The sequence below is a fragment of the Ruditapes philippinarum genome, unplaced genomic scaffold (genome assembly GCF_026571515.1).
Source record: "Ruditapes philippinarum isolate M1 unplaced genomic scaffold, ASM2657151v2 ctg2495_1_1_1_1, whole genome shotgun sequence".
In the NCBI taxonomy this organism is placed as follows: Eukaryota; Metazoa; Mollusca; class Bivalvia; order Venerida; family Veneridae; genus Ruditapes; species Ruditapes philippinarum.
This window is the reverse complement of record NW_026856887.1, coordinates 145,400-163,971: the sequence shown is the minus strand read 5'-3', so window position 1 is coordinate 163,971 and position 18,572 is coordinate 145,400. Positions and strand designations below refer to the sequence as shown.

General features: G+C 33.3%; 3 protein-coding genes across 3 annotated transcripts; all 3 read left to right on the top strand.

The window, feature by feature from the left end:
- Window positions 1–1,559: 1,559 nt before the first annotated feature.
- On the top strand, window positions 1,560–2,896 carry LOC132748015 (multimerin-2-like). The gene is made up of 2 exons (XM_060737557.1): window positions 1,560–2,087; window positions 2,366–2,896. Exons 1-2 carry the CDS (start codon window positions 1,604–1,606, stop codon window positions 2,833–2,835), a joined length of 954 nt encoding a protein of 317 aa, XP_060593540.1. The 5' UTR covers window positions 1,560–1,603; the 3' UTR covers window positions 2,836–2,896.
- A 10,564-nt stretch (window positions 2,897–13,460) lies between these two features.
- Window positions 13,461–14,745, top strand: LOC132748014 (uncharacterized). The gene is made up of 2 exons (XM_060737556.1): window positions 13,461–13,966; window positions 14,214–14,745. The coding sequence occupies exons 1-2, from the start codon at window positions 13,462–13,464 to the stop codon at window positions 14,693–14,695; spliced, it is 987 nt and encodes a 328-aa protein (XP_060593539.1). The 5' UTR covers window position 13,461; the 3' UTR covers window positions 14,696–14,745.
- A 2,572-nt stretch (window positions 14,746–17,317) lies between these two features.
- Window positions 17,318–18,112, top strand: LOC132748024 (uncharacterized). The gene is made up of 2 exons (XM_060737573.1): window positions 17,318–17,501; window positions 17,838–18,112. Exons 1-2 carry the CDS (start codon window positions 17,318–17,320, stop codon window positions 18,110–18,112), a joined length of 459 nt encoding a protein of 152 aa, XP_060593556.1.
- The last annotated feature ends 460 nt before the right edge of the window (window positions 18,113–18,572 follow it).

Genomic DNA, 18,572 nt, shown 5'->3' with positions numbered 1-18,572 from the left:
TATGTTTGCATGACAAAATAGTTATTAAAAATAATAACATTTTCTTTCTGTTACTCTACCCTTGAGTTTACTCACAATATATACCGTTATTTTAGCTCAACTGTAGCAAGTAATATGGTTATTAGTTATATAGTTGTGATTGCTTTTCGTCTGGCGTTCATTCGTCCATCAGCCGTGTTTCCGTCAATGAACTTTTAAACGACACATTCTATGAACCACTAAGCTATTTTCATCCAAACTTTATGGGAATATTTCTTGGATGGTCACCCTTAAAATTGTTCAAAGAATCGAATTCAATTCCATGCAGAACTATAGTTGCCATGACACCGAAAAGAAAAACAAATCTCAGATATTTAGCACGAAACATATGCTTGTAAGTCTCTACCTAGTTTGTTCAATAAAAATCCCTTTGGGCCGAAATTCGACCCGCCTTAGGGTTCATTGATTTTCCTTTTATGTATATAGTAAAAACAAACAAAATTTATCTTCTCAAAAGTCCAAATAGTTTCGAATTTAACATGAAACATCTTTTAGTTGGCCTCTACCAAGTTTGTTCAAATGGAATTCCTAGGGTCAAAATTGGCTCCGCTCCAGGGGTCATTGCTTTCATTAAAAATATTTAGGAAAAGTAAATAAAATCTTCTAAGAAAGCCCGGAGCTGGAGCTTAGATATCAAACATGAAAAATCTTCTAATGGTTGTCTAGCATGTTTGTTCAAATAAAATCCCTGAGGTCAAAGTTGGCGCCGCCCGTGGTGTAATTTGTTTTCCTTTTATGTTTATAGGAAAAGCAAAAAAATCTTCTATTATACTGTAGAGGCTTTAGCGTAGATATTTGGTAACATTGTCTCGTGGACCTCTACAAATATTATTCACATTATAGCCCTCTGGTCAATATTGTCCCGCCGTGGGTGACATAGATTTACTTTATATGTACATGTGTATATAGTTAAAAAAACAGTGACTTCATACAAGCCATTGATTTTTCATAGCAAACTGTAGCTTTTCATAGCAACCAGCAGACATTGACTTTCCATAGCAATGAGTGAATCTTCAACTGAATTTCATAGCAGGCATTGACTTCACACATTTATTTTGTATAGCAAACAGTGCCATCTTTTGGAACTGTTGTTTTCTTTTAGCAAGAGCAACCAGTAAAGTTTTTACTTACGTACTATATCAGATACACATATGAACTTTGTGATATCAGTTTAAGATTTAGATTTTTTCTGCTTTCAGTCATTGTTAACAATATCATTTGCTCCTTGTATTTTTATACAGGTGAGCGATATAAGGGCCATCATGGCCCTCTTGTTTTAGATAATGTTCATATCTAAATTTACCATAATCTTAAATATTTTTACAATATAAAGGTTATACATATTGGTGTAATAAGTGGTCAATGCAAGTCATAAAACAATTAGTTGTAAAGCAGTTAATTAGATTATTGCAGTTGTTCAAAGCTATTTTACCAAATTAATTCGACACAGGGTCTAAAGTATATTCATGATAAAAGGTCACACTTTCGTGTTCAAAGTTGAAATTTTAATTAAGATAAAGTTTAAATCTACTGATAAGGTAGGTTTCGAAACATTTATAACTGAATGGACGTAAAAATGAGCATCTTTATCTTTTGGATATTGTCAGTTATTTTGTCTATATCTAATGCTTCAAAACCTATTGAGCATGGTGAAGATAAACTCGATTATTTGCTGAGTCATCTAGAGTCAACAGAAGATGTAGTCCAACAACTTTTGGGTCGTGTGGAGCAATTGGCATCTGACAACGAGGCTCAACAACAAGTGATTTTGAACCAGTTGAATCGTATTGAGCACTTAGAGCAATGTGAGTCCAGTCAACAGCAGCTAAATATAAACCTGCAAAGACAACTGGCTGTCCAACGGCAGCGTACGAGCTCGCTGGAAAGATTCAGTGAACGTATGAAAATAATCATTAGCTCATATGTAAACAAGCAGAGAGGAAATAAGGATAGCGGAGTCAAAGTAAAGCAAATTCAGCCAAATAGTGGTATCAACGTGGCAGACGAAAATGAAAATAGAACACAAGGCCCTGTAGCAACCTCAAAAGGTAGGTTAAACACTACAATGTTAAGATATTGAAATATTACGGAAGATAATTGTGAAAAAATGTTATTGAAGTCGGGTTAATTGAAATATACACTCTTATCATTTTCTGAATACCGACCATATATGTAAATGTAAATAGCATACCTGTTTATAAATTGTTATATAGATATGTTAAAAGGCGTTTAAATTTAATTTCTGGATTCATTAGTTGTAAATTCATGACTGTGATATATTCGAATATGCAAATGCATTAATTTAATTTTTTCTTTCAAATTCAAGACATTCACAGTACCCGTGCAAGAATTCGACGTGTTGAAAACGAACAAAACGTGGCCTTCTTTGCCACATTATCTAACCATTTGAACCACGCAGGAGTTGCCCAGACATTTGTTTTCGACAGAGTAGTAACCAACGTCGGCAATGGCTACAACAACTTAAATGGAAACTTTATCGCCCCTGTATCCGGAACATACGTTTTCTCTGTCACGTTGATTTCTCGTTACCACAACAATGGTCACGCTCAATTCGTTAAGAATGGAAGCCCTGTAAGTTACATGTACGTCAGTGGATCAGAAGCGGGATATGACACTTCAAGTCAGACAATAGTGCTAGAGCTTCAAAAAGGGGATGACATCTTCATCCAAAACAACGATTCTGATGTATCTTACTTTGGTGTCCATTACAACTCTTTCTCCGGTTTCCTACTTCAGCAAAAATTTGCAGACCAAGCTGTTCTCGGGCGGAAGTGAGCTTTGGAAATGAAATGATTGTTGAATCATACAGTTTATATAATAAACTTAAGTACAAGCATTGCAGTTTTAACTATTGATTACAACATTTTGTAATGTACGAGATTATTGAGTTACCCGAACTAAATGTAATGTATTTTATAAGTGTTTAAGTCTTCCAAGACTGTATATGCAAAGAAAGGTCATACACATGAATTAACACCTTGACCAGAATCATTACTGTTGTTCCAGATTGATCGCTTAAATGAGAAATAAGCATTTATAAACAAACTTCGCCAACTGTTTTTTGTTTTGTGCACAGCTTTATAAAGGGAAATTTAATTGATACATGTTGCGCATTGTCTTTGCATCACTCTAGACAGTAGCAATTTTCATCATGCATCTATCGAAATCAGTCTCAATAAAAATCTATAAGGCAGTAACATTCCCCGTTCGTAGTTCTTTGATATTATTGACAATTCGTTGTTGAATTACAAGACGCGCAAGTAATAGCAATATTTGGAGTAAACATGTTTATTCTGTGTATTGTTTCAGACTCGAACAGGCACGTCAAAACATATTTGTGTCAAAGACTTACAAAAAGAATCTGCAAGAATTTCCAATCAATAATTGTTAATGTTATTCAAAGAGATATTTACCAGTCCAAATGAAATGTTATTTTGAATTCACGAAATAAGAGTGTTTATTATTAAATAAATGATACGACACAGCAAAGATGAAATAAATGGCGCGATATTAGAAGGGATGAAAAAAGCTAAAAATGGAATTACAACTAATAGTAATGTAACGAATGTTTTCAAAACAAACGAATAAAAGCAACAGATTAATACATTGTGATCCGAATATTTCATTGATATTCTTGTAGCGAAATTAAGTATTATTAGAACAGCGTCTTATCTCGAAAACTATTTCAAATTCAATGTCGCTGGTGTTACCTTATGACCTATTTATTACAAATGAAAAGGCAAAGGTTAATTAATTCCGACAGAGAGTATATAAAAATGAATACGAGAATTTTAGTCATTCTTGTATTGATAATTGTATCGTCAGTCTCCAACGGCACAACATATAATCACTGGAAATTATAAAGATATTTTCATCAATTTGCTTAGTCATATTCGGTCTACAGATGAAGTTGTAGGACTGCTTTTGAATCGTGAGGAAGAGCTTTCGTCTAAAAATGAAGTTCAACAACGAACAAAATTTAGTCAATTGAATCGCATACAGCATTAAGAGAGACAAGATTAAATATGAACATGCAGAAACAACTTGCTGTCCAACGCCAATGTACAAGCTCTCTGGACAGATTTAACAATCGTATGAGAATGATCTTGAGAAAACAGGTGGTAAACAACAAAAAATGAAGACAATATGTTCAAATAAAACAAACCCAGTCGGATATCGTTGTCAACATAACAGATGACATGGAAAATAAACCGGAAAAGCAGGTTGTCACTCCTGTAGGTAAGGTAAACGCTACATAAAAGATTATGAAATTTACAGAATTAACTGTATACATTTTGCTACATGTATAAAGGTGCTTTGAAATCATAAAATCCTCATAATATTGAATGTAATTTAAAGTATCTACTATCAAAACATATCAATATTGATAATAGAAGGGGGAATCATTGATCTGCAGTTGTTTGAATATATCCTAATGATCTTTTTATTTTTTAGTATATTTCAGACATGCAAAAAACCCGTGCTACGATTAGACGAGTTAAAAACGAACAAAACGTAGTTATTTGTCAGATTATCTAACCACATGAACACGTTTGTATTTGCCAAACATCTGTTTTTGGCAGAGTAGTAACAAACGTTGGCAATAGCTACAAAAACTTAAATAGAAACTTTGTTGCCCCTGCACCCGGAACTTACGTCTTATCTGCGACGATGTTTTCTATTTACCACAAAAGCCCTCATTCTCAATCTCGTGAAGAATGAAAGTCCTGTAAGCGTTATGTACCTCATGTACAATGATTTTCCTTACAACTCTTTCTCTGGATTCTTAGATGTTATTGAAATTACTAGCAGCGCCAATAATCGACATATGGTGACTTCCGGCATTATTTGGAGTACATATGTTTATTCTGTGAAAGGTTTCAGACTCAAAACATATTTATGTCAAAGATTTTTACAAATTTTAAACTTGATCAATAGAATTTGCAAAAATGTCCCATCAATAATTGTAAATGTTATTATTCAAAGAGATATATATCAGGCCAAATGAAAAGTCATTTTGAATTCGTGAAAGAAATGTATGATCTTAAGAAGAGATAAAATAAATGATGCGACAAGATTGTGTTAATTGGGCGACAAGAAAATGTATGAAAAATCTTCAAGATGGTGTGGTATACCAAGAGTTATAAAAAAGCTACAATTAAAACGGACGAATGGAATTACAACCTTTAGTTATATTACGGATGGTTTCATAACAAATGAATAACAGCAACAGACCAATGCATTGTGATCCGAATATTTAATTGTTAAACTTAATTATCATTGGTGCCAGCACAATTAAGTGTTAAGAATTGAGTAACTCTCAGGCCGTTGCTTAGGGGAGTGAGGGATGTAACATTTGTTCATTATCTCTCATGTACAGACTCAATCAAACCGAGTTTGCAATTTTCACGTAATTTTGTTGTAATTCATGCTTCCGATGGATCACATTGTTTCCAGATGTTTGTAACGAAATTAAGTATAATTAAAGCAAATATTGATCTGCAGTTCTTTAAATGTATCCAAATCATCTTCATACATTTTTTGTAAATTTCAGACATAAAAAACCTTTAAGGTTTAGACGAGTTGAAAACGAGCAAAACGTAGCTTTCTTTCACATTATCTAACCACATGGAATACGCTGGAGTTGGCCAGATATTTGTTTTCGACAGAGTAGAACCAACGTTGGCAATGGCTACAACAACTTAAATATGTTAAATAGAAACTTTGTTGCCCATGTATCCGGAACCTACATTTTATCTGCGACGCTATTTTCTATTTACCACAAAAGTGTTCATTCTCAATTAGTGAAGAATGGAAGTCCTGTAAGCTTTATGTACGTCAGTGGAGCGGAAGCTGGATATGATACTTCAAGCCAAACAATAGTGCTAGAGCTTAGGAAAGGAGATTGATATCTTCATCCAAAACAACGATGCCGCCTACCATGGTTTTCATTACAACTTTTTCTCTGGATTCTTACTCCAACAAAATGATTCAGATCAAATTGCAGTTGGACGATGAACTGTAAAGATGAATGGAACTGTGATTAACTACTAGTTTGTATTCATGACTTTAATGTTTTAGCTTTATTCAATGAATTAAAACTAGTTATAAATGCAAAGCTGTCTTTTTTGGTTAGTTTTTACTTCACATTAACACAGTATTTGTCATGTGACGACTTTCAAGCTAAAGTGGTGGAGGAAAACCTCGGGTGCCCTTTTCTTTGCTTTATTTCAAGCATAGGCGTTAGATAGCTTCCTCACATAAAAAATACACAATTCCTGACTGTATTCAAACCTACGGCGGTGAGTGGCAAGTGATTTAAAGTCAACGACCTTAAATATTAGGCGAGGATGTTCAATATTAAAACTTACTTTAAAGTATAATTGTCTGAAAACGCTTAATATAAACCGTTTTATATGGTCCAATTAATTGATTGTAACATGGCCTGTGATTGGCTGCAAAAAGAGCAGGGAAAACCATAAAAATCAATGGGACATCAGGTGAGTGGGTGCAAATTTAATGTTTATAAGTACGAAAATTATTTTAGAAACTAATACTGGATTGTTTTCTTAAGAAAACAAACTGTTTCGTAAGTGTCTAAAATAATTTATCACTTGGATATTTGCATTTTAAAAAAGTATATGTCTGTCCTGTGATCAGCAGAAAATTTCAGGGGGTAACAATCTTTGGGGACATTTTGTGAAAAATTTGGCCGGACAACCTTATATCAAGACCAGTTTAATGTGTCAGGCATGTCATTCTTCTTGAAAAATCACATTAGCATTATGGTTGGTTTAGTGGTCATGTCTTATAATGTAAGTCTATGGGAAAGTTAATATAGTAATCTGAGCATATAAAACTTATCAGTTAAATATTATGCCATCTCGCTCTCAATTTTTAACTGATAGTCATTATGATTATGTGTATAGATATTACAGCCCTGACCAATTTACATATATGTTATATTGATAGGAATATTGGTTAGTTGTGTGATTCATCTGTTTCTACATCAATTCATATCTTAAAATGTCATTTGAAAATAACACTTCTGTAACGTACGTAAAATGTTGGACGTACAATATCATATTATACTCTAGATAAAAGATATTGCATCTGGGATACAGATAAGTTTCAGTTACCCATATTGTATGAAGAAAAAACATGCAAATGCACCGCATTCAGCATCAAGTATTTCTTAGTAACAGAACGAAAGATAAGAAAATCTTTACATGAGTGGATTATATTTTCTCTATAAAATTTATTTCTCTTCTTTTTCTTTGGTTATTAAATAACGCAAAATTTAATTAAAGCTTAAACCCGACCTATTTTCAAATGATTGCAGTATATCTTTGTTATTCGACCCGGTTGTGAATGTATTGCTCAACACATAAACATTAGTTTTGTAACTGTTTGAAAGGTGTAAGGTTGGTGATAAAAAATCAAAATGAATATTGATTTCTTGGAGATTTATCAGCAATTACTAAGTATATAATTTCGTTTACCTAATTCAAATTATTGCCCTACAGGTAATTCCGAATGGATACTTAAACAACACCATGAAATTAATATTGATAACCTTGAAGGGATACTATAATAACATTACAGTAAACACGTTTTAATGGCGTTAGAAAAAAGAACCAAAACATACTGAAGAGTTTGAAATAAATGAAATGAAGCAATCCATTAGATGTTATTATGCACTTTATAATTGTAGAAGTATTATACATCATTAATTTAATAATTGAATACTGACATTAAGTCCTAGTGAGTACAGTTCTGTTAGATTTATTTATTTATTAGACCACTTTATGACAATTGCTGTTTGCCAATAATGCAGTTTTTAATGATTTCTTTCAACTTCTTTAAACCGTAATGTCAAAGATATTTCAAATAATTACAGGCATCATCTGCAAGTTTATTGTATTTGGAATAAAATATAAACATAAAATATAGCAGTAACCAATAATGGTCTCAATGTCATTTTATAAAAACAAATCTGACTGAATGTGATATTGTCTTACAAACAAAAAAGCATTTAGGGCATCATTAAAATGAAGCTGTGATCAAATACAAAGTTCTTACAGATCAAAAGAAATACAACAGAAGGTTTTCTGAATTAAACAAATATATCCACAAGATATTTTATATGGTCGTTACTTGCGATATATTACACATGATTGAAAATAGACTGACTGAAATTTTGTCTTCTAATGTCACAATAGTCTTCCATTTTAAATCGTTGTTTTTCTTGAACCGAGTGTTTAAGGTTGTTGACATCAAACCACTTGCCCTTCACCGCTGTGGGTTGGAATCCCGCCAGGGACATTGGATTCTGTCATGTGAGGAAGCTATCCAGCTAGCTTACGAAACGTCGGTTATTCTACTGGCCACTGGTGCCTGAAATAATGCACGGACGGACATATGAGGTCTTCTCCACCAGTACCATATAAACATTACCGTTTACCCCACCCCCTCCAAAAATCAATAAATAAATAAACAAATATACTTGAGCTACTATGACAATGAATTTCATTTAGTGATGTATTGGGAGAGTTGATTGGTTTAATAGAAGAATCTGGCTAACATTGCTTTTCGCATAAATGATCAATACGGTTCTTTTGACAGCGTTAGATAAACGCTTAGAATGCTTATACGGATTCTTTTCGAGTTCCGTTCTCCCCCTATATTTTACATTTATTCTCAATTGATGGAGATCAAATATTGTTAAGACTTTTTAGTGTGTCCAAACATTAGAACTTAAACAACGATTTTATCTCGTTTCATGATGTCTCTATATAACTTCGTGTGCAAAGTATTCAAGATCAATCATTATATATATTCTACCGTGTAGTCTATCTCTTAACGTTTTATGTTGCTCGTTTTTGTTTGGTTTTAATTCACACCGACACAACACAGTGAAGGTCGTATATACCGATAAAGGATCACCTTAGGTGCCATTTTGTGCTTTATTTCAGGCACGAGCAACACCCGAGTAGAACAACCTACCTGCCATAACCTAGCTAGATAAATTCCTGACAAGAAATAATCCAAAGTCCCTGATAGGATCCAAACTCACAGCAGTGAGAAGCAAGTGATTTGAAATATATGCTTTAACCACTCGGTCACGAGCCAACACCTTTACGTATCACGATTGAGACAACACAGTACAATTAAAATTGAACATACTTTCAAATCTTTTCATATGCATGTAAATTATATGTAAGTGTACACCTTTGCATAAACCAGTCAAACTATAGCGTTTTGTGCTATATAAGTAAACATGAAGCTGAGTACATTACAAATCGATATATAACTAAAAGTAAACATTTCTTAATTCCATCATTGAATGATTAAATTGTAGTTTGTAAATTGTAGAAAACATTTGCGACTTTAAATTCGAGGATAGAATTGCTGGCATGGCGAAATTATTTTATCTGGTACCGGAAAATACACTTACTAATATATGGTTATTCTAAAGCATATAAACTTTTATTTCCTTGACCCAATATAAAGGCCTGCATATTATTCGAACACGTGGTCAATGCAAGTAATAAAGAAATTAGGTGTATCTCATATGAAAATTGCCGTAGTTAAGAGATTCGACACTGGATCAAAAAATTTATTCATGTTAAAAGTTCACATTTAACAAATTCAAAGTTGAACTTTTAATCACATTATGCTATAAATGGATCAAGTCTAGATCTACTGATAAGGGACAATGCGAGTAAGTTATAACGGAATTGATGTAAAAATGAGCATTGCAATCTTTTGGATATTTTCGATTCTTTTTTCAATATCTAATGCTACAAAACCTACTAAACACAGTGAAGATAAACTCGATTATTTACTGAGTCGTCTAGAGTCAACAGAAGATGTTGTCCAACAAATTTTGAGTCGTGTGGAGCAATTGGCATCTGACAACGAGGCTCAGCAACAAGTGATTTTGAACCTGTTGAATCGTATTGAGCACTTAGAGCGACGTGAGTCCAGTCAACAGCAGCTAAATATAAGCCTGCAAAGACATCTGGCTGTCCAACGTCATCGTACTAGCTCTCTGGAAAGATTCGGTGAACGTATGAAAATAATTGTTAGAGCAAATGTAAACAAGCAAAATAAAACAGAGGACAGTATAGTCAAAATAAAACAAATTAATTCGAAAATTGGCATAACCATAGCAGATATTGCAGAAAATAGCGCCCCAAATCACGTTGCTTAAGCAAGAGGTTAGTTAACGTTCATGGATAAACGTTGTTTTATACATTAAAATGCTACATAGGTTTTACCATTTCCGCCCATGCACAGGCTTAATCAAACCGAGGTTGCAAAATTTCAGATTGGCCGTTTTGGGTGTTTTTTGGGAATTCCGTTTTGCTTTATTTTAGAAAAAGCAGAACATTTAATAATTTTCATTAGAAAATTAATATCCAAAAGTTTAACTGAAATATTATTTAACACTTGTATAAATTCTATATTTGTTAAATAAACATGTTATAATTATACATTGATGAATACATATGTTACATAACGTTTGGGAATAATGTTAAAACTAAATGTCTTCATTTATCATTCTAGTTGCCATTTATTGATATGTAATAGTTTAAAATATGTACATGCATATCATAATAAGCTGTGTATTCTTTTTTTAATTAAAGATACACATAGTAAGCGGGAAAGGATTCTACGTCATGAAAATGAACATCACGTCGCTTTCTTTGCCACTCTATCTAACCGCATTGAGCACGTCGGGATTGGCCAGTCATTTGTATTCGACAGAGTGGTAACCAACGTCGGCAGTTGTTACAATAACATACATGGTAACTTTATCGCCCCTGTTTCCGGAACATACGTTTTTTCGGCCACGTTGATTTCTGATTACCATAAAAATGACCATGCCCAATTCGTAAAGAATGGAAGTCCTGTTAGCTTTATGTTCGTTAGTGGAGCAGAAGCTGGATATGACACTACGAGTCAAACAATAGTGCTGGAGTTTCAAAAAGGAGATAACATCTTTATCCAAAACAACGACGCCGAGGCTTCTTATAATGGTCTTCATTACAACGCTTTCTCTGGGTTCCTTCTCCGGCAAAACTTTTCCGAGCAGGTTGTTGTCGGAAGGATTTAAACTGTTAAAATGAATTAGTGTTTTAATCAAACAATAATTATTATGTTTCTGTTAATAAACGTACCAGATTTACAGTGGGAATTATATTTTAGTTGTTATCGATATATCGTTTTTAGTAAATGGTCCTTGCTGTGAGTGAACTATATTCATGAATAAACGTCTTGGTCAGAATCGCTCCTGTTGATTTGGATTTAGCGGTACAATAAGGTGCAATTATTTACAATTACACTACGCTTTTACTATTTTCGTTCTAAGCACGGATGTATATATGAAAGAAAACAGCAACAAAATCTTAAAAAGGTGACTGTTTTGTATTCTAGACAGTTACAATATTTGCTAGGAGATAATGTGACGCAATCTGGTGACAAACATTTAGTAGCGCCAATAATATTCATAAGGCGGCTAGAATGTGTTCTTGTCCTTAGATGTACCATTATCCGTTGTTCGTTCTGTATTGCAATGTGGCTTTAGTGTTCTTCAGTTGTACTGAAACACCACCATCAAATTAATGTTGTATCAGAAGAGATAATAAAACAATACCATTATCAAAGTCATTCTAATGGCGTCAGAAAGTAGAGTAAAATATTGAAGTTTTTGAAATAAATGAAATGAAGTAATCCATTAGATATAATGATGCACTTGATACTTGTACAAACATTATACATAATTAATAATTGAATGCTGATATGTATTACTAGTGATTCATTATAGTGTTCTGTAAGGTTAATTTATTTGATATATTACTTTATCACGATTGTTGTTTGCAAAATAAAGGATTTTATACGGATTTGTTTTTCAAATTCATAGAAGGTATCATTTATATCTGTATAACAAAGAAAACATTTGGACATAAAGATTCTGTAAACCGACCAAGATAGCATATTATTTCATCTAACGTCACAATATTTTCGATTTACCATCGTTGTGATGTTGGCAGATATAACTTGATGGCCTTTTTTGGAACCTTTGCTCGACGTACCTGCCGAGTTACAACAGACGGTTCTCAATAATTGATGAAATTAAGAAGCGCGCTGATGTCGTTTGGGCGGACTGTCATTGATCATAACCTTCTTGCAACGTTGGATGAACGCTTTAAAATTCATTTCTAGAAGAAGACTTTTAAGGATTTCTTATAGATTCCGTTTTGTTTTGTTTTTCCCTAGTTTTCACGTTGATTCTTACTTTGATGTGTATCATTTGATCACACATTTTGTTTATTGTGTCCAATAATTAATACCTTAAAGAAGATCTTTATCTAGTTTTATGATAATTTTGTATTTTAATGTTCGGATCAATCATTATACATATATTTTGTTTATTTTGCACCAGCAGGAACTTTAGTAGAACCACTGACTTTAACTAAGCTATCTAGATGGCTTTCTCACATAAAAGATTCCAAAGTCTTCTGAAGGAATTCGACCCGCACCGATGAGGTGAGGTGAGGGACAAGTGATTTGAAGTTTGAAAATGTAACCACTTGGTCATGAAGGACCCATTTCTTTTACTTTTTATGACAGTATTCGTGTAATAATTAGGTTAGAGTCGAATGTGCTTCGAGATCTTATCATATAATTAAATGATGTCTCATGAAAATTGATGCTATTTGTAATATAAATATAATAAGAGTAATACATTTCGCATATCAGCAGATAGACTACAGTTTTATGTATGGCAAAGATTTAAAATCAAAATGAATAAATAACTTAAAAACTAAATAAATATAAAATATTGTTAAACACGAAAAAGTACATCGGCTTTCTGCGTTGATTATGACAGAATTTTGTGATTCGTTGCATTAATAGGGACAAACATTTTTTCTGAAAGTGTTGTAGACATGTCACAATATCTGTAATTGAAGACATTTGCGATAATTTAAATGGAAATTGCTGTGACGACAAAAAATATTATTCTAAAATAAAGGCATTTTCTTCCCGCGTCTTTTACTAGATGTTTACTCAAACGTTAAATGTCACCAATTTAAAGATGTTTGACATAACAAAACTTACAATAATCTTATAAATAAATAAACAATATAAAGGACTATTATCATTTGATCATCTTGTTTCTTTAAAACAAGTGATGAAGAAATCTATTGTAACAGTTGATATGACAAATGTCGATGAATTTATCGTTCAAAACTTTCTTACATAAGGGTTGACTTTAGATATTAAATTTACATCACCTTCATGCTTAAAGTTCACTATTTATACGTCAAACTTTGACACTTTATTCACATTTCGTTATATTTAGATTACGATTAAATACACTGATAAGGAACAATGCGAATTAGGTATGACGGAATAGATGCTAGAATAAATATGCTAATCTTTTGGATATCTTCAATTCTTTCGCCAATTACTAATGCTACAAAACCTATTAATCACAGTGAAAATAAACTCAATTATTTGCTGAGTCGTGTCGAGTCCACAGAAGATGTTGTCCAACAACTTTTGGGTCGTGTTGAGCAATTGGCATCTGACAACGAGGCTCAGCAACAAGTGATTTCGAACCAGTTGAATCGTATTGAGCAATTAGAGCGACGTGAGTCCGTTCAACAGCAGCTGAATATGAACCTGCAAAGACAACTGGCTGTCCAACGGCAGCGTACGAGCTCTTTGGAAAGATTCAGTGAACGTATGAAAATGATAATCAGACTAAATGTAAACAAGCAAAGAGAAAATAAGGAAAGCGAAGTCACCGTAAACCAAACTCAGTCGAATAGTGGTATCAACGTAGCAGATGAAATAGAAAATACCGTGCAATATCATACAGCCTCTTCAAAGGGTAGGTTCAGCGCAACAAGTTAAAAATATTGAAATATTTAGGATATTTTTTATGATTATTAATGGAAAATAATTGTTCAAAAAGTTTCTATTATAATTGGATTAATTGAAATAAACACTTTTATCATTCTCTGAATTCAATACAAGTTTTGATTTATAAAACTGTCTTAGTGGACGGTAAACATTTAAATGGATACATAATAGCATTATCCAAATTAATTTTTTAAAAATTGGGTTTCAAATTCCAGACAAGCATAGTACCCGTGCAAGGATTCGACGAGTTGAAAACGAGCAAAATGTAGCTTTCTTTGCCACATTATCTAACCACCTGCAGCACGCTGGTATAGGACAGACATTTGTCTTCGACAGAGTTGTGACCAACGTTGGCAATGGCTACCACAACTTCAATGGTAACTTTATCGCCCCTGTTTCCGGAACATACGTTTTCTCGGTGACGTTGATGTCTCTTTACCACAATAATGGTCACGCTCAATTCGTGAAAAAAGGAAGCCCTGTAAGTTACGTGTACGTCAGTGGATCGGAAGCTGGATATGACACTACAAGTCAGACAATTGTGCTAGAGCTTCATAAAGGGGACGACATCTTCATCCAAAACAACGATGCTGATAAATCCTACCATGGTGCCCATTACAGCACTTTCTCTGGGTTTTACTTCACGAAAATGTTTCAGATCAAGTTGATGTCGGACGAAAGTAAACTGTGGAAATGAAATGATTGTTTTATCATAAAGTTTATTTTAATAAACGCACAAGCATGGCAGTTTTGATTACTTATTTCATAATTACGTAGTGTATGAGATAATTGAGTATTCCGAACTAAATGTACTGTATCCTGTATCTTGTAAGTGTTTAAGTATTCTCAGACTAAATATGCAAAGAGAGTTCATAAACATGAATAAATTAACGGTTGGTCAGAATCACTCCTGTTTTTGCCAAATTTACTGGTTAAATGAAAAATAAGCATTTATATAAAAGTTCAATTAAATTGATAAATATTGCACATTTTCTTCGTATTACTCTAGCTAAACAGTAGTAATTATGCCCCCGCCATGTAATGGCCGGGGTATATAGTGTTACCCTGTTCCGTCCTTCCGTCATTCTGTCATTTCGTCATCATCATCTTAAGAACGGTTGCACACATTCAACTCAAATTTGACATATGGATATGTCATGAGAAAATACAGGTCAAGTTCGAATTTGGTCATGGTTCGATGATTTTTGGCAGAGTTATGCCCCTTTTACTTTGAAAATAATAAGAAATTTCAGTTTCCGTTCATTATCTCCCCAACGGTACAACACATTCAACTCAAACTTGACATATGGATATGTCATGAGAAAATACAGGTCAAGTTTGAATTTGGTGATGGTTTGATGATTTTTGGCAGAGTTATGCCCCTTTTACTTTGATAATAATATGAAATTTTCAGTTTCCGTTCATTATCTCCCCAACGGTACAACACATTCAACTCAAACTTGACATATGGATATGTCATGAGAAAATACAGGTCAAGTTCGAATTTGGTCATGGTTCGATGATTTTTGGCAGAGTTATGTCCCTTTTACTTTGAAAATAATATGAAATTTTCAGTTTCCGTTCATTATCTCCCCAAAGGTACAACACATTCAACTCAAACTTGACATATGGATATTTCATGAAAAAAATACAGGTCAAGTTTGAATTTGGTCATGGTTCGATGATTTTTGGCAAAGTTATGCCCTTTTTACTTTGAAAACAATATGAAAATTTACAGTTTCCGTTCATTATCTCCCCAAAGGTACAACACATTCAACTCAAACTTGACATATGGATGCGTCAAAGGAATGCGCAGGTCAAGTTCAAATTTGGTCATGGTTCAATGATTTTTGGCAGAGTTATGCCCCTTCCACTTGAAAGTAATATGAAATTTTCAGTTTCCGTTTATTATCTCCCCAATGGTACAACACATTTAACTCAAATTTGACATATGGATATGTTTATGAAATGCCCAGGCCAAGTTCGAATTTGGTCATGGTGCAGAGTAATGCCCCTTTCACTTTGAAAATAATATGAAAATTACAGTTTCTGTTCATTATCTACCCAACAGTGTTACATATTCAACTTAAATTTGACATATGGATATGTCAAAGGAATGGGCAGGTCAAGTTGGAATTTGGTCATGGTTTGATGATTTTTTGGCAGAGTTATGTCCCTTTCACTTTGAAAATAATATAGATACATCTTAGGAATAAGCAGTTTAAGTTTGAATTTGGTTGTGGTTCAATGATTTTAGACAACCTTATCTTTCCTGAATGTTGGAAAAATTTTGAAATTTCAGTTTCAGCACTCATACTTTTAGCCATTATTTTGGCTACAAATATGCAATGTGCTATTTTTAAAAGGTTAAGACTGAATAATTTCAGTGCCTTGAACATTGTATGAAAATGGTTTGTGTTAACATTGAAAAGTGTTAAGGGCTTTGAACTTAAAATGAAAAAAATAATTATGCACCATCTGAAATTTTGGCTGCATGCGGGGGCATCCGTGGCATTATGACACATTTCTTGTTTTTATTATGCGTTTAGTCTTTTTGACTATTGACATCAGTCTTAATCAGCTGAAAATCAGTTGCATTCCCTATTCGTAGTTAATATTTGATATTACAGAAAATTTGTTGTTGAAAATAATATGCATAATTTGGAGTTCACAAGTTTATTCTGTGTATGGTTTCAGACTTAACACATTTATGTCAAAGACTTTTACAAATTTTAACCTTGATCAAGAATATGCAATATTTCTCCATTTTATGCAAAGAGATATTTACCAGGCCATATGAAAGGCTGTTTTGAATTGATGAAATATGCTTGTTTATTAAATAAATGATACGACAAAGCGAAGATAAAATAAATGGTGCGATATTGCAAAATACTAGAAGAACTTAAACGGTCGATTGAATTATAACTAATAATAATTCCGGATGGTTTCATAACAAATGAATAAGGGCAACAGACCAATGCATTGTGATTCAAATATTTAATTGATTAACTTGTAGTGAAAATACTTATAAATAAAACGGCGTCTTATCTCGGAAACTCTTTCAAATTCAATGTCTTTGGTGTTATCTTAAGATTTTAACAGACATGATAAAGCAAAGGTTAATCAGTCACGACGGAATTTCAGAAATAAATGTATATTTTACTCATTCTCTTATTGATATTTTTTTCGTCAGTATCCAACGGCACATAAATCATCGGAAATGATAAAGATAATTTCAACAAATTCCTTAGTCATATTTGGTCTACAGATGAAGTTGTAGGATTGCTTTTTAATCGTGTGGAAGAGCTTTTGTCTCAAAATGAGGTTCAACAACGAAATTAATGATATTGAATCAATTGAATCGCATACAGCATTTAGAGAGACAAGATTACAATCAACAGCAGCTAAATATGAACCAGCAGAAACAACTTGCTGTCCAACGCCAGCGTACAAGCTCTCTGGAAAGATTGAGCGATCGTATGAGAATAATTTTGAGAAAACAGGTAAACAACAAAAATGAAGACAACATGTTCAAAGAAAAACAAACCCAGTCGTAAATCGTTGTCAACATAACAGATGACATGGAAAATAGACCGGAAAAGCAGGTTGTCACTGCTGCAGGCTTGTTAAACGCTACATAAAAGATTATCAAATCTATAGAATTAACTGTAAACAGTTTTAATACAAGTATAAAGGTGTTTTGAAATCACGAATTCCTCATAATATTGAATGTAGTTTATCTTATTTCATTACAATATTGATAATACAAAGCGCAAATATGGTACTGCAGTTGTTTAAATATATCCTAATGATCTTTTTACTTTTTTTGTAAATTTCAGACATGCATTACACCCGTGCAAGGATTCGACTTGTTGAAAACGAACAAAACGTAGCTTTCTTTGCCACATTATCTAACCACTTGGAACACGCAGGAGTTGCCCAGACATTTGTTTTTGAAAGAGTAGTAACTAACGTTGGCAATGGCTACAACAACTTAAATGGAAACTTTGTTGCCCTTGTATCCGGAACCTACGTTTTCTCTGCGACGCTGTTTTTTATTCACCACAAAAGTCGTGAAGAATGGAAGTCCTGTAAGCTTTATGTACGTCAATAGAGCGGAAGCTGGATATTACACTTCAAGCCAAACAATAGTGCTAGAGCTTAGGAAAGGAGATGACATCTTCATCCAAAACAACGATGACGATGCCGCCTACCATTATTTTCATTACAACACTTTCTCTGGATTTTTACTCCAACAAAATGATTTAGATCAAATTGCAGTTCGACGATAAACTGTACATGTAAAGATGAATGAAACTGCATTTTTTTAAGTGTGTATTCATGATTTTGATGTACTAGCATTATTTAAAGAATTAAAACTAGATAAGGTGGTCATTTTTGGTTGGGTTTTACGTCGCACCAACACAGTATTTGTCATGCGACGACTTTCAAGCTTTACTGGTGGAGGAAAACCTCGGATGCCCTTCTATGCAATATTCCAGGCACGAATGGTCATATGAGTTGAAGCATCGGTGTTCCGTCAGCTAGCGAGGTCGCTTCTTAACATGAACAAG

Coding starts and splice junctions, on each gene's coding strand:
- LOC132748015 (XM_060737557.1), top strand. CDS start 1,604: ATGGACGTAAAAATGAGCATCTTTATCTTTTGGATATTGTCAGTTATT. Junction 2,088..2,365: donor CCCTGTAGCAACCTCAAAAG/GTAGGTTAAACA, acceptor TTCAAATTCAAG/ACATTCACAGTACCCGTGCA.
- LOC132748014 (XM_060737556.1), top strand. CDS start 13,462: ATGCGAATTAGGTATGACGGAATAGATGCTAGAATAAATATGCTAATC. Junction 13,967..14,213: donor TCATACAGCCTCTTCAAAGG/GTAGGTTCAGCG, acceptor TTCAAATTCCAG/ACAAGCATAGTACCCGTGCA.
- LOC132748024 (XM_060737573.1), top strand. CDS start 17,318: ATGAGGTTCAACAACGAAATTAATGATATTGAATCAATTGAATCGCAT. Junction 17,502..17,837: donor GAATAATTTTGAGAAAACAG/GTAAACAACAAA, acceptor TGTAAATTTCAG/ACATGCATTACACCCGTGCA.